Genomic DNA, 14,337 nt, shown 5'->3' on the forward strand with positions numbered 1-14,337 from the left:
GAGCTGCGATGAGTCAGGATTTAGCAAAGCTTTGCAAACAGCACGTAGAGGATGGAGAGAGAAAGAGAGAGAGAGAGGCAGGGAACAGACACAGACAGACGAGGATGAGAAAGCCAGGGAATAGGAGTGGGTGGGCAGGATAAACAATGCCAGTCACTCCAGGCTCATTAATTATTTTTATTCAAAACAGAAAATCTTGTCAGATTTTTGGGAGCCATAAATCAAACCACAGAACCTGTAACTCTTCCCTTTCCCCTTTTCCCTCTTGGGCCTCTACCGAGAACAGTGCGTATGAGTGCAGTGACTGCAAAAACACTGCAGTGCCTCAGGGCAACTTCCAGGACTGGGGTGGGCAGCCCTCCCCTCTTCTCCAGGGGCAAAATGAGGTGACAGTAGCTGCGGTACCTACAGCTCTCACTTCTCCCAGCTGCACACGTCAGGGAAGGCATCTCCAAATCTTGGCTGGCTCTGGGAACAGGTGTTAAAAACCAGGGTCACTCAGTCACATCTCCCTGGAGAGATCCTTCCATTTCCTGAAGAAGGAAAGAGGGAGAAGTTAGACGACTCTATCCCCAATTTCTTTTCCCCTTCTGCTGCTCGCTTCTGCTAGTGGAGTCAGGAATGGCAATCGGGTTGCGATGCTGGCCATCGCAATTGGGTTGTGAAGCCTGGTCTCCGTTTCAGGCTCCTCTGCCCTTGTGACTGATGTCCCTCAGCCTTCTCCTCAGGTTATCAACCTAAGGGAGGAAAGGCTTGATCAGTACATTTGGTCCTCTCTCCCTTCACTTTTTTCTCCCCCCACCTCTCCCGCCATGCTGTTCTCACCTATTCTTCTTCCTGCCTTTTCTGACGGATTTTGTTTGCCTCTGCCCGCTCATCTTGCTCAAAAAATTCCTTGTCGAGGCGTTGCAGGTGTGGCAGCAGGACCAGGACCTCCAACCTGTAATCAGGTTCATCAGAGCATGGATTGTCCAACAGCACCAGTGCCTGCAGCATGGGGAGGACCTGCAGTTTTGCCACCTCCTGAAAGCTGCTGATTCCATTGTTCCTGGAGAAAGGACAGAAAGCAGGGGAAAGAGACACATGCAAGTAGTGAGATCCCTTTGGAACAGTAAGCTGACAAGACAGACAAGGCAAAACTTGGCAGCATGATAAACCATAGACCACAGACCTGCGATCTAAGATGCAGATTTGTCTGCAGCTCCCCAGAATGAGGGGTAAAAAGGACATTGCTCCGGGTTTCTCTGTGCTAGACAGTCCATTGAACTGTGTGACATGGCCATCGCCCTGTGTGGCAAATGCTGAGAAGGGCACCTGCAGCCACATCCAGCACACAGAGAACACGCTTGGAGGGATCCAAAGGAATTATGGCAAGGAATAAAAAGTGTGAGGCAGGGTGTGGGAGTGACTGGGGAGGCAGATCTTTTCTGAGAAGCCCAGGAAAGGCCCTGGCTGTTATATTGCCAGGCAGCTGAGTGCTGAACACCAGTTAAGGACAGAAAAGATCAACCCATCCCCATCAGGTCGTCAACTTCCAAAGAAACCAGAAAATCCTAACGGTCTTAATGGGAGCACAGCCTGATGAAGGGGTCTCCAGTCCCAACGCAGAGCAGGGAGGACCCACCGTAGATTGAGGTACTGCAAGCACTTCATGCTGCTGCAGAATCCATCCAGGGTCTCAATGTGGTTGTCACGCAGGTGCAAAGTAGTCAGCTGCCCTAGCTCCTCAAGGCCTTCTAGGCTCCAAATGGCGTTCTGGGCCTGAGCACCAGGGAGGCAGGAAGAGAGAAGGAAAAAGGGGACACACAGAAGAGGGAACAGCCGTCATTTCTGGCCTTCACAGCTCTTTCTACCCTTCAGGCTCCCTACCGCTCATAACACAGCCTTCTCTGAGGAAGCTAGATCAGGTTGCTCAGGGTCTTGGCCAAATGAGTTCTAAGTATTCAGATTCAAGGACCAAAAGTTTGCTGAAAAAGTGTTTCCTGTAGCATCACCTGGTGACTGAGACAAAGCCACCCCACATGAACACCCTACTGTCAGCCCAGCATCCCCTCACATGGCAGTGCCAAATCTATGTCCCTAAGGCCTCAGAGAGCAGGTGCGGTGAGGAAAGCATGGACCTGAGCCTGGAACAGGTGTATTTAAAGGATGAATAACCAGCCCCTCTCAGTCACATAGTCTACATACACATACTACACACACATATACATGCAGCGCAGGGATCTTCCAGTGTCAGCTGCTTCTCTTGTGAGGGAAATCTACTACCAAGAAATCTACTCCTCCAGGAGCAGAAGCAGGCTGCCTGTTCCTGAGGGAGGTTGCAGGGGGCCGGAGGTTGTTGGCTGGTTTAATTTTAAGCTTTTCCAGGCGTAATTGTTGTTGTCCATCTGTAGATGCACCTTCTTGCAGCAAATCTGACAATCTTATGGCAGGGAGTTCAAAATTCCCCATCACCAAATTTCATTCACTTCATTGTGAGGCAGGTTATGAGGTGGGGAAATACCAAGGCCTGAGTTCCAACAACAGTTTCACAGCAGGATTCCGGCTGGAAAAGGCCGCTAGAGGCCTCCTGCCCAAGCCCGTGCTCACCGCAGCGCTAGCAGCAGCACCGGGTCAGGCTGCTCACCGCCCTGCGCAGCCAAGCTCTGAGCACCCCAGCAACTACAACCTCCATGTTGCCTTCCCCAGCCTGGAGCGGAGCAGGGCTGCACTTGCGGCGGTGGCTCAGGGCTGCAGCCTCCAAGGATGCAGGTACTTGAGCGGGAAATGGGAAGAGAGCTGCTGTTGGGCTCTGCTCCTTGTTGGTACCCAGGCGGTCACGTGGCCGCTGCCCGAGACTAATAAAAGGGGCACATGCTGAACTGGTGGGACTGGAGAACAGTTTAGGACTGGGACACTCAGGAAAAGGACATTTTGTAGAAAAGGAGAATTTTAATGGGAACTGGACAAAGGAGAGTCTAGACCAGCTGGGCCAAGTAAAGTGAGTGACACAAGGACAAAAAGAGGAAAGCTGGAGATTTAGCGAAGGCCGTGTGAACAGATTTAACGGTCAGGAAGGATCAGTACATTGAACCCCAGAGGAAATCAGGAGCTGGTGTGGGAAACAGAGTGGGGAGATCACAGACCACTGGTCTGTAAAATGGATTCTAACATCCCATCACTCTCACTTTCTTCATTACGGCAGCATGAATAGTCTTAATAGTTCTGGCCCTGCAAGCACTAAAGGACAATGCAGAATGGACTTTGTTCAGGGTTGTAGGTTTTTTTCCCCATAAATCAAATAACATTCCATATGACACCTTTAATTAAATGATCGCATCATCACCTTACCTTTAGATACCAGTTCTTCACATAGATGTGATGCCGCCATTTCTTATGGAAAGCTACTGTAACATGTTGCCCATGATTCCCTCTCCCCTTCCTGCACACCCGGTCTCACTCTAGCCAGCCTTTGTCACCGCTGCTGCACAAGGACCAAGAACCAACACAGCCTTGCTGACCGCAGTGATTCTTAAACTGATACAAGTGCCATGTGGTACACAGCCTGCTCATAGCCTTCCTGCTAGTAGGCGTAACTTTTTCAATGTTAAATTTCATCTGTAGCTGCGTCATACATTAACCAAATTCTGTTCAGTTCCTTTAAATTGAATCCTTTGTCTTGAATCCTGTCCTTGAGGCATCAGCTGTGTCTGCCCCGCGGCTCAAGTAATACCAAAATCTTTATACAGAAAGCAAGGCACTCCTGGGGGAGAGCCCACTCCAAAATTATTTAATGAGCCAGGCAGGCATGGGAGACAAATTCAAGCCCCAATGAGAATATGAGTCAGTTGTTCTAGTTTTAATAATCATGTCTTGCAATTTGCCCACTTCATATGTGCAGCTCAGAAATCCCCTCAATTGTGCCAGGAAACTTCTTTAAAACTAGTGCTGTGTTTGCTTCCCTCCAATCATGCACTAAAGTGGCTGGTTTTACTTTTAAATGCTGTATTGTATCTAGTGACTTATCCACTTCATCCCTTCTTTGAGCACCTCTAGTCCTAAAATCTGTTTTCTACCAGAAAAGTGCCGGCAATACCAGCAAGCAACCTCCTCAAGTGTCTTCTGTCAGGGAGTCTTGATGAAAAGAAAGCATATAGCCTTTCAAAGCCTTTATCATCTTTAATTGCTTTTTAGGAGGTAGTGACTCAGGACTACTACCTAGTCTTTGCAAGCTGTAGCACTGCATGATGCTTGGGACTAAGCCTTCCTTCACTTGCATCTCTTGGAGTAAATGTTCCCTGAAACAGTTGTTTATGATATTAGGAAATTGCTTCTCCTATGTTAGTTCCACTGCAATGTTCCATCAGTTTCTTTTGTGGCAGCTGAAGGTGTGAATCATGTAATTGTGCTGGTTTAAAATCAGCATTTGATTAGGCCCATCAGGGAGGAGAAAGAGGCATCATCTCCCCCTGTCACTCAGAGCAAATCTCTTGCCTTCCCCACTGACCTCTGGGGGTCCCAGGACACACCAAATACCGGCTCCTGTAACACTGCCAGGAGAGAATACCGCTCTCCCGTAGGAGGCCAGGAGGGAAGAATCTGATGCACTGAACAATGCCAGCCCCTCTGCTCTCTGCAGAGCAATTACTGGTCAATGGCTATTCCCTTTGCACTCTCTGCACAGACAGCGTAGAAGGAGCAACCTCAAAGAAGTGGTTTTGTCTCTTTAGCTCTCTGAAATCCGTTCCTCTCTTGGGCTGAGAAGATTGAACTGAACAGGCTAGCAGAACAACTATGTTGCTTTGAAGGGGACTGCGTCTGCTCCCCTCCCACTGACTGGAGGTGCCAGGCTCTGCAGCAGCCCTGTCCCCCTCCCTAGGCTGGCTGATCTCTTACCAGGTAGAGGCTCTTGAGCATGGGAAGGCTGAGCCCTGCTGTGCTCTCTAGCTTGTTCCTTCGCAGCTCCAGGATTTGCAGGCTGAACAATCGGCCGTGACTCAGGCCCAGAGCTGTCTCAATTTTATTTCCTGAAGGACAGAGGGGGAAGAAACAATGAGTTAATTTGGCCCAAAGAGAGTGCCTTGTGGGCACAAGAATGAAGAGAGGTGGTCTGCATCACCTTTCAGGCTGAGGTTGGCTAAGCGGGGGTGAGTAATGCCCTCCATATCCTTGATGCGGTTGTGAGCAAAGCTGATGATCTGGAGGTAGGGCAGCTCCTGCATGCAGGCACTGGTAAGCAGATTCCCATCAACCTTCAGCCAAAGCAGGTGGGTTAGGCTGTTCAGTGGAGATAAATCTTGCAGCTTGTTCTCTGACAGATCCACATATCGCAGGTGAATGAAGCATTTGAGGAGGCTGATGTCTGTCAAGTCCCTGTGGGAGGGAGGATGTGAATAGTAAACATCTCTCATTTCCCCCTGCTACCAGCTTTCAGCTTGCTCCTTGCCACTGCTGGAGGGAGGGCATCCTCCTTTCCCACTTCCCTGCTGTCCTGGGAAGTCTTACTGGAGAGAAGGAAGAAAAAGGCAGGCGATTGGGACAGGCTGAATAGTCTGTAAACAAGGCTGAATGGAGAAGATTGGAGCTGCTTTACTGGCACAGGGAGTATTTATTCCCATTGAATTGTATCTGTCAGGAGACAGAAGCAGAGCAGAAAAGAGGGTAAGCGTGGGGGGCAGTCTGTTAGAAGGTAGTGGCAACACCAAGGACCGTGTGGAAGGACTTTCCTAGTGAGAAAAAGCTGGCTGAGATACCTATGAAGCTGCTGTAAGACAGTCTTACTGAGGCCTGATGGGGCTGAGGCTCCAAACTGTTCCGAGGCCATTGAGGCACTGTACTTACAAGCACATGCCTTAAAGGTAAGAAGTTAACAGGAGGGATGCTTCACGGATGCCTCACAGTGCCTGTGGGGAAGTCACCCTGCCCAGGTGCCCCTCGGAGACCACAGTCCAGAGTGATGGGCAGGCTCCCCCCCACCTAGGGGGACACCGCTGTCCCCATCACCTGGCTACGGCAGAGGCAGTGCCCTGCTCGGGGCAGAGGCCAGACAGGCTATGCCGAGGCACAGACTGGGATCCTGAGGACATGGCCTGGGGACGCTCCTGCCTGCACTTGGCTGCTCCGCGGCCACATGGGTGACCAGGGAGGAGGGGGCCTTTTCCTGGGGGCGGGCAGGTGTCGCACACTCACTTGTATTTCGCTTCAAACTTCACATAGGCGTGGGCCAGGCCGTCGCCTGTCTTACCAAGGAGCGAGAGGCCCTCCCTCAGGGCGGCCTCCGTGAGGGGCCGCGGGGCCGGCACCTGGGGGGGAGAAGGAGAGAACACAACCAGCGCCGGGCTAGCCGCAGCCACAGCTTGCCGCGGCCCCCTCCCTTACCTGTCCTTCCTCCTCCTGCTCCCCCTCCTCCCCAGGAAGGCCGCGCTCGCCCCGCTCCATGCCCGCAGGCCCGCCGGCGGCAGCTCCCTCAGCCCGGCGGCCTCCCGCGCTGTGCGGGCCGCGCCGCCCGCTGCCATGGAAACGGGGGCGGTGCCCGGCGGCGCTGTCATGGCAACGGCACTGAGTGACAGCGCGGAGTGGGCGGGGCCAGCTGCGGGGTGCAGAGGGCTTCCGCGGGGCCTTGCGGGTTGCTGGGGGCTCCTGAGGGGTCTTGTTGGGGTGCAGCGGGGTGCTGGGGTGTCTTGCAGGGCGGCTGCAGGGCCCTGGGGGGTGCAGTGGTGCCCTAAGAGGTCCTGGGGGGTCCTGCAGGGTGGCTGCAGGGTCCTGAGGGGTGCTGTGGGGTGCTGCAGCATCTTGTGCAGTGCTGGGGGGGGGCTGTGGGGGACTGCAGGGTGCTGCGGGGTGCTGGGTGCTCCTGAGGAGCCCTGCGGGGTGCTGGGGGTCGCTGCGTGGTGCTGCGTGGTGCTGTGGGCACCCTTTGCTTCAGCCACGCGGCCTCATCCCTGGGCTTTCCCAGAGACACCCCTTCTCCCGCCAGCGGTACCATCGCCCCCGTGGATCTGGGCCTTTCTGCTGCCTCGGGCAGGGCAAACATGGCATCCAACATCTCATCGGCCCTGAGCAAACCCCCCAGAAAAGAGACTTCCCATGTTTTACAAGAGGGTTCTGGAAGCACATCACGCAGCTGGCGCCCGTCGGCTTCCATCGCGCGCTGGTGGTGGTGCTCCCCCCAAGCCAGGCACTTGCATGCGTGTACTGCTCTGACTGCAATAGCTTGTCATCTTGGGTAATAAATTCCCCGTGGGAAGCTCAGAGCGTGTCTTGCCTTCAGCAGAAGCACTTTGTGATCCTACTCTGCCTTCCTAAGCGCTCCTGGCCCTTCCTAGCTGGGTGACATCCACAATTATTAGGAGTGTAGCCAGAGATTGAAGGATCATTCCAGTGGGAAGGGACCACCAGAGTCGTCCCATCCACCCCGCTGCCGAAAACGGGGCTCAGAGTGAGATGGGGCTGTGCAGGGTGGTGGTCACTCAGCTGGGGAGTGTCTCTGAGGAAAGACATTCCCTCTGCTAGATGTTTAATTAACATGTTGGGCAGAATCAGGCCCAGGCTTTGCAGGAAACCTTGCATGGTGTGATCTCTGGGATGCCAGGATGCTTTGGGGCACAGTGTCCCAATGTACCGCAGTTGCTGCTGCTTCGGCCAGACCCTTGGGGCTGGGGAGCCAGGGGAGCTCAGCTTGGCAGAGCCCGGCAGATGCCAGCAGCGCCCGCCCAGCTTCGGCACCTGCAGGCGGGTGGGTGGCTGTGCAGAGCGGAGCCGGGTATTTACAGGCTGGGATTGCTGCTCGGAGCTGACGGCCACCAGTGCTTGGGGTTAGTACCAAAGTCCAAGGCCCTGTTCCCTTTCCCTCCGGTGCACTTTGCTCCTTTGCGGCCCCCCGGGCGATGTCGGCGTTAGGTAATGGAGCCCGAGCTGAGCTGGACACACACCTGGCACACACCAGCCTCAGGCGCTCACGGTGCATGTGCCAGCCATCACCCCTAGTGCGAAGCACCATCCTGTGCCCAGGGCTGCACGGCCAGCTGCTGCCCATGTCCCCAGCCTCATTCCGCTTGGATCCCTGCTGCCAGTCTCTCCTGTGCTGCACTTGCCCCTCCTGAATTCACCCCCTGGGCAGGTACCTCCATATGATGAGCATTTCCACTGTATCCCCTGAACCCCCTCCCCATACACATAAAGCACCCTGGCTCCTCTTGCCTTTGCTTTCCAAGGCTCTAAAGAGCCCTTCAGCAAATCGGTGCTGGAGAAAAAGGAATGACATGCTTTTCTTCTCATCCCTTTATGCTGAAGAACAGACTGGGAGAAGTCATGTGTGCTTCTATGCATGTGTTCTATATGGTCTTAAAACAGGACCATATGGCTCAAGTGCCTTGTTTCTAGATGACCAAAAAACTTCCAAGAAACCAGAGAAAATGTACAAGGAAACCAAAATCTTCAAAAGAAAGAAATTGTACAGGTTTTGTATATTTATTATATATATAACACCTATATTTTAAATATAGATAACATTTTTTAGGTTATATATCTTTATAAAACCCCAAACCTAACTATACTGATCATTAAGGGGGAAGGCCATCAAGGCTCATCAGCAGGAGGAGGGGCCGTGCCCTGCCGGGCTGCTCCCAGCCCCATCCCAGGAGCCACCAGCCCACCAAAGGCCCATCTTGGGGAGCACCGGGGCACGAGGGGGGGGACCAAATCAGGGGCTCCGGGCCCCTTCCAAGGGAGCCTCGGCCCCAGAGCACCTTTAGGGCTGGGGGGGTCACTGCATTCGAGGGTGTGGGACACACGATGGGATGCGGAGGAAGAGCCTCTGGGGATTGCACAGGACTCATTACGGGATGTCTAGTGGAGGAACTGAGGGCAGGAAAGGGAGGGATCCAGGTGATTTGTGGAGGAACAAGTGTGGGAGAACAGAGGGATACAGGAATAAAAAGGGCTGGTGGTGTAGAAATGGTTTGTGATGGTTTGGCCATGCCCTGCACCAGGCCAGCGCAGCCTGTCCCATCTTCTCATTAAACACCTTTTACACTTTGCCTGGGTGAGGGGCTCTCATTGTCCTGTGCAGGGGGTGTGCGGGGGTCTGGAGGCCAGCAGCTGGGGTCATGCCCATGGGGCAGCACTGGTGTGCAGCGTGCAAGCGGCAGCGAGGGTGCAGCTGGACCAGCCGGTGAGGGGGTGTGAGAGGGGGCTGCGAGGGAGGAGATGGCTGCCAGGGGGACCAGGAGAGCCCCATCCAGCTGCCAAAGAGGCTGAGGGGCCTGGGGTCCCAAGCACCACAGGGGGTCTGGCTACTGGATGACCAGAGAGTGGGATGGAAGGGCAGCTACTGGGCAGACTGAGCCCAGCTGCTGGAGAGAGCCATGCTGTACTTATGTGTATACATATACATATTATATAAATACACATATATATATTCCTGCTTACTAGCGTATTTCCATCCTGCTCAGCCATAGGAGGGGTGGGATGTGGCTGCTGATGCTGTGATCGCGTGAGTGCTCTGCGTGGCCGGCTGTATGATCTGTGCAGCCGTCCGTGCATACATGTTTAAGTGGGGTGTGTGGGTGGGTGCCTGCTGCGCATACAAGCTCAGCCCTGGCTACCAGCTGGGTCTGAGGACACAGAGCTGCAGAAGCCCATCTCAGGCTGTTACATCTGGCACAATGGATCTTTCCCAACAGCAACCTGTTTAAGATCCAACCGCTACAATTTGCAGCGAGGATCTGGCAGTATTTCCACTCCACAGAGACATGGTCCTGCCAGAAAGCAGACAAAAAGAAAAACAAGATCTGTCATTCCGGCCGACGTAGAAATTATTTTCAGTGAGTTTATTTCTCATTAAACAAAAGCTTTCATGCCTCTGTATTCTCCTCAACGCAGCAAGATCAATGCTCGCTTCCATCTGCTTGTTTCTATGTAGGTCACTCTCCTGGCTCTTGCCTGGCTCTGTGGGCAGGAGCGGGAAGCGACGGTGGAGCTGCAGCCGCGGCCGCTCCCTGTGAGCAACCCCAGCAGCCTCCAGCACAGCCCGTGTCCCCGCCGAGCCACCACCGTGCTGACCCCAAGGCACCAAGCTACAGCTGTACCTCAAACACTTACTCTGGTTTAGAAACCAGAGTTGCCAGGGTTTTCTTGCTGTTGTTGCCTTTGAAGCATTCTCTCCACGTCACTCCACATGCACTGAGCACCAGTAGCTATCATCTCAGACCCTCACATCTTTCCCTCTTTGATGGGTTGGCTTCCATCACGAGGCTCCCAGCAGTCGTGCTGCTACGCCCAGGGCCCACCACCCTGTGCTTCCTGACAGCAGTTACCCCACCGCTGCTCTCCATGCCATTTTAACGCAGGCTGCCCCGGCCCTGCCCACCCTCCCTACTCCCGGAGGGTCTGCAGCCACCCCTCACCCGAAAGGCTTCTGCTGAGGAAGGGGCAGGACAGGGGCTGGATTTCTGCTCCCAGCTGGGAAGCAGATGCCCACTGATGGGCTGGGGGCTCTTCTCTCCCATCCCTTCCAGCCAGGAGGGGGGAGCCCCTTCAGCAGTGTTAGCAGAGCAGGCAGACCTAGAGCATGAGTGGGCTTCCTAAGATTTTTCTCCTCCTCTGTGCAGCAGCACCTGCTTTCCATCCCCCAGGTGATGCTGGCAGAGCACCACACTGGTGGCTGGAGTGGCAGCAGAGGCACACGCCACAGCCGCAAAAGCTGCAGACCAGAAACACAAAATGGGAGAGCTGCACTAACAGCCGAGTACCTCTTCATACGCCTGCTCCGTACCAGAGCGCTGCCCATAGGCTCCCGGGGACACACAGCCTCACTGCTAAGCTCCTCCTTGCCAGGCACTTCCTTCTTCGTTACCCTTAGTACAGCCTAAAAACCTCCTCGCTGGTGCAGCAGCCAGGAAATAATGTCTAGTCTTGCTTTCTCATCCATCAGCACACAGCCGAAAGCAGGCAGCAAGCACAGCCTCAGCACATGGCCTAAAAACCCCTCCCCGCACGAAGAGAGCTGCTGTGCTCCACGTTTAACGAGCAGCAAATTCAATTACTAGTCCCCACAGGCAAGAAGCAGGGATGAGCACATTACCCAGCCTGCCTGGGAAGATCAGCTCGCTAGTGGGACTGCCAGGTGCTCCAGCAGCTACTGCAATAGAGATGCACATGGAAAAGATACACACAAATCAAACCACCATGGGCCCTAAAAGCTGTGACATGAGAAGCAAAATGCTCCAGGTGTGCTGCAGGTGAAACCTACAGTAGTAGCAAGGTTGGACCTGGGCAACACCTACTCTGGGTCCTCCAAGAAAAGCCCACAAAAACCACACCACCCTCTCTGCAACCAGCTACCTCCAGAAGGCGCAAGATCTGTATGCTGCTCATCCCCAGCTGCTTCCCAGTAACATCCAGGACACACCTTTGCTTTTTCTTTCTTTTATTTATTGTTCAGTATGGGACATAGGTAAGACATCTCACAAGGGTCTAAGCTGACAGGCTCCTTGCTGACAAGAGCTGAAGGATGCAGGAGACTGTAGATTCTTTTTCCTTTCCCCAGCACCAGTGGCCCTCTCTCTCCCTCCAGCACTGCAGGGAAAGGGGGAGGCACTAGCCAGGTTGACTGTGGGCTCTTACAGGTCAACAGGCAATGAGGATTTTGCCAATTCAGAGAGGAGGCTGTCAAGACTCTGCCAGGACAGGCTCCCACTAACAGGACTCCAACGTGTGTGTGGGTGGTTAGCAGCACAGCTAGAACAATGACTGTGGAGGGGGAAAGCCTCAGAGGAGGCTTCTGTACTGACATGTGTGCCACAAAAGGTCCCTTCTTGCTTCCATTTCTTGCTCTCAACCACAAGGGACTGCTCCTCACAGGCTGCTTCAGTGTTTGGCATTGATAATATCCACAAACTCTGGCTTGAGAGAAGCTCCACCAACAAGGAAGCCATCCACATCATGCTGAGAGGCCAACTCCTTACAGTTGCTGCCAGTGACGGAACCTGAGGAGGGAGCAGTATTTTAAGGTCAGATGTGGCCAGCTCTAGAAGATAGGGCCAAGGCAAAGGCAAGACCTGCAAACTACTCACCACCTGTTACTATGCAGGCAGTAATACTGTCTCCCATTTACCTGAGCAAGCTAGCAGGCAGTTCTTCATGCTCTGACAATCTTGTTTCCTCACCAGCAGAGCATGCTGTACAACTGCAGCTACAAGCAGAGAAACTAAGCGCTTCCTGCACTAAGAAGGGGCTTCAGAGTCATTTACCTCCATAGATGATCCTAGTTGACTGAGCAACAGCATCAGACACGTGGCTTTTCAGCCACCCCCGCAGCTTCTCATGAACTTCCTGAGCCTGCAATGGAATAGAAAGTGTCCCACTGAGGGCTGAGCCATTCCACATGCAATTCCCTTCCAAAGAGAAGGGAGGATCTTCAGAGATTCACTAAATCTTTAGAGAGAATCTCTGGGAAGATCCTTTGAGTGGAAAGGGTCAGCTGGTCATTTAGTCTTCCACTTTTCCCCTGCTCGTACCTGTTGGGGAGTTGCAGTTTTACCAGTTCCAATAGCCCAAACTGGCTCGTAGGCAAGAACCACTTTACTCCAGTCCTTCACGTTATCTGGGGAGAAGGCACATGTAAGCACAGTACCCCACACAGGGAAGGGCAGAGCTAGAAAAAAATTCCGGAACATGCAGGCCTTTTACTAACATGTTAGTGTTAATACTGTGTGTGAACATTTGCAGCAAGGTATCTGCAAACCTCACAAGGAAGGCCAGGATGGTCGTTTCTCAAGTGTCCAAAGCAGAAGAAGTGCACCTGTTTTCTTCCCTTACCAGCAATGGCCTTGGTCTGTTCAAAAACCACCTTCTCGGTTATGCCAGCTTCTCTCTCGTCCAGCTTCTCCCCAATGCAGGCAATAACTCCGAGGCCCTCAGCCAGAGCATGAGCCACCTTCTGCCCAATCAGCTGGGAATGGAAGAGAAACAAAGCCACAGGCAGGTCATATTTTAACTGCTTACTCCTCCAGCCTTCGCAGGGATCTCCGAGCTCTCCATTCCAGGGGAACTCACCTCATCAGACTCCCCAAAAACATGCCGTCGTTCCGAGTGGCCCAGGATCACCCACGCAGCTCCAATGTCTTTTATCATGGCAGGGCTGGGGAGAAAGGAGACTACTCGCACTCCTGGAGGAAGCCCCAGTCCCAGAGGCACTGTGGCCTGGCTGCCCCGCGGGCTCACCTGATCTCTCCCGTGAAGGCGCCCTTCGGCACCTTGTAGCAGTTCTGTGCTGCAACCCCAATCTTTGCATCCAGCTTCTGGCGGGCAAAGTCCAGGTAGATGGAAGGGGCTCCGCAGACCACCTCTGTGAGGCAAGGGGGTCGTCACCCCTGGGATGGGGCAGGGGCAGAAACTGCTGCCAGCCCCCAGCCCAGGGGTCACTGCTGCCCCCCGCGCCCAGGAGGGCTCAGCCTGCCCACCCTGGCAACTTTGAGGACCCCCTACCCCATCCGATGACTCCACAGCGGGGGGGCAGCCCACCTGGATCAGGCTGGTGGCCAGTTTCTGCCGATCGCCTGGCCCGGGGGACACACACTGGGGGCAGGGGGGGGAGGGGGGCTGAGGCAGAGCCCGGAAACACACATACGGGGGGGGGGGGGGCGGGGGGGAATGTGTTCCCGGGCCCTGCACAACCCACACACACACCGGGGTGGTGGTGGTGGGGGATGGGCTGCGCAGGGCCCGGGGACACACCGCGGGGGTTGGGCTGAGGCAGGGCTCGGGCCGCCCGCCCCCCCGAGGCCTGCTGGGGGGAGGCCGACCCCGGCCCCGCCGCACTGGGGATGGCCGCCCGCGCCCGGCGGGCCCCGATCCGGTGTCGCGGGTATATTTAGCCCCGGCCTCGCGTTATATTTAGGCCCGGCCGCCCTCTGGCATTTGCCGCCGCCCGCCCGGGCCCCGCCGGGCCGCCAGGCGACGTGCGCTACGTGCGGCCGCGCGCTCACCGGTGTCGGCGGAGAGCTTGGCGCCGTTCAGCGTGTGGATCAGCTCGCCCAGGCTCTTCTTGTCGCCGTTCATCTTCCAGTTGCCCCCCACGAAGAACTTCCTGGGCGCCATGACGGGAGCGGGCGGCGGCCGGCACCCGAGGAGACGCGAAGGTCAGCGGCAGCGCGCGGACGCCGGCGCACGGTTTTATAGCACGAGGCCCCGCCCCCAGCCCCGCCCCTCCGGCTCAGGACCGCCCCCCCCGGCTCCCGCTGGCGCGGCCGCTGCTCCGGCCTTCGCCCCGCCCCAGCTCCCGGTGGCCCCGGCTCCCGGCTGGCCCCGGCTCTCGCCCGGTCCCAGCTCCTGGCAGGCCCGGCTCCGGTTCCCGGC

At 55.2% G+C, this 14,337-nt stretch overlaps 2 protein-coding genes across 2 annotated transcripts; both read right to left on the reverse strand.

The window, feature by feature from the left end:
- Nucleotides 1–157: 157 nt before the first annotated feature.
- On the reverse strand, nucleotides 158–6,470 carry LRRC23 (leucine rich repeat containing 23). Its single transcript, XM_055710880.1, has 7 exons — nucleotides 6,358–6,470; nucleotides 6,169–6,281; nucleotides 5,099–5,352; nucleotides 4,876–5,006; nucleotides 1,625–1,761; nucleotides 826–1,048; nucleotides 158–533 (listed from the first exon to the last, which is right to left on the reverse strand). Exons 1-6 carry the CDS (start codon nucleotides 6,415–6,417, stop codon nucleotides 826–828), a joined length of 918 nt encoding a protein of 305 aa, XP_055566855.1. The 5' UTR covers nucleotides 6,418–6,470; the 3' UTR covers nucleotides 158–533.
- A 4,920-nt stretch (nucleotides 6,471–11,390) lies between these two features.
- Nucleotides 11,391–14,159, reverse strand: TPI1 (triosephosphate isomerase 1). Its single transcript, XM_055710883.1, has 7 exons — nucleotides 13,968–14,159; nucleotides 13,204–13,327; nucleotides 13,036–13,120; nucleotides 12,799–12,931; nucleotides 12,498–12,583; nucleotides 12,231–12,318; nucleotides 11,391–11,966 (listed from the first exon to the last, which is right to left on the reverse strand). The coding sequence occupies exons 1-7, from the start codon at nucleotides 14,077–14,079 to the stop codon at nucleotides 11,848–11,850; spliced, it is 747 nt and encodes a 248-aa protein (XP_055566858.1). The 5' UTR covers nucleotides 14,080–14,159; the 3' UTR covers nucleotides 11,391–11,847.
- Between the last annotated feature and the right edge of the window lie 178 nt (nucleotides 14,160–14,337).

Source organism: Falco cherrug, chromosome 5, assembly GCF_023634085.1.
Source record: "Falco cherrug isolate bFalChe1 chromosome 5, bFalChe1.pri, whole genome shotgun sequence".
NCBI classification, from domain to species: Eukaryota; Metazoa; Chordata; class Aves; order Falconiformes; family Falconidae; genus Falco; species Falco cherrug.

What these genes read in the sequence shown, in the direction of transcription:
- LRRC23 (XM_055710880.1), bottom strand. Translation starts at nt 6,417, where the DNA reads ATGGAGCGGGGCGAGCGCGGCCTTCCTGGGGAGGAGGGGGAGCAGGAG. An exon ending in AGCAGGAGGAGGAAGGACAG is followed by an intron (nt 6,282 to 6,357) that starts GTAAGGGAGGGG and finishes TCTCCCCCCCAG; the next exon opens with GTGCCGGCCCCGCGGCCCCT. An exon ending in AGCCAACCTCAGCCTGAAAG is followed by an intron (nt 5,007 to 5,098) that starts GTGATGCAGACC and finishes TCTGTCCTTCAG; the next exon opens with GAAATAAAATTGAGACAGCT.
- TPI1 (XM_055710883.1), bottom strand. Translation starts at nt 14,079, where the DNA reads ATGGCGCCCAGGAAGTTCTTCGTGGGGGGCAACTGGAAGATGAACGGC. An exon ending in CAAGCTCTCCGCCGACACCG is followed by an intron (nt 13,328 to 13,967) that starts GTGAGCGCGCGG and finishes CTTGCCTCACAG; the next exon opens with AGGTGGTCTGCGGAGCCCCT. An exon ending in AACTAGGATCATCTATGGAG is followed by an intron (nt 11,967 to 12,230) that starts GTAAATGACTCT and finishes CTCCCTCCTCAG; the next exon opens with GTTCCGTCACTGGCAGCAAC.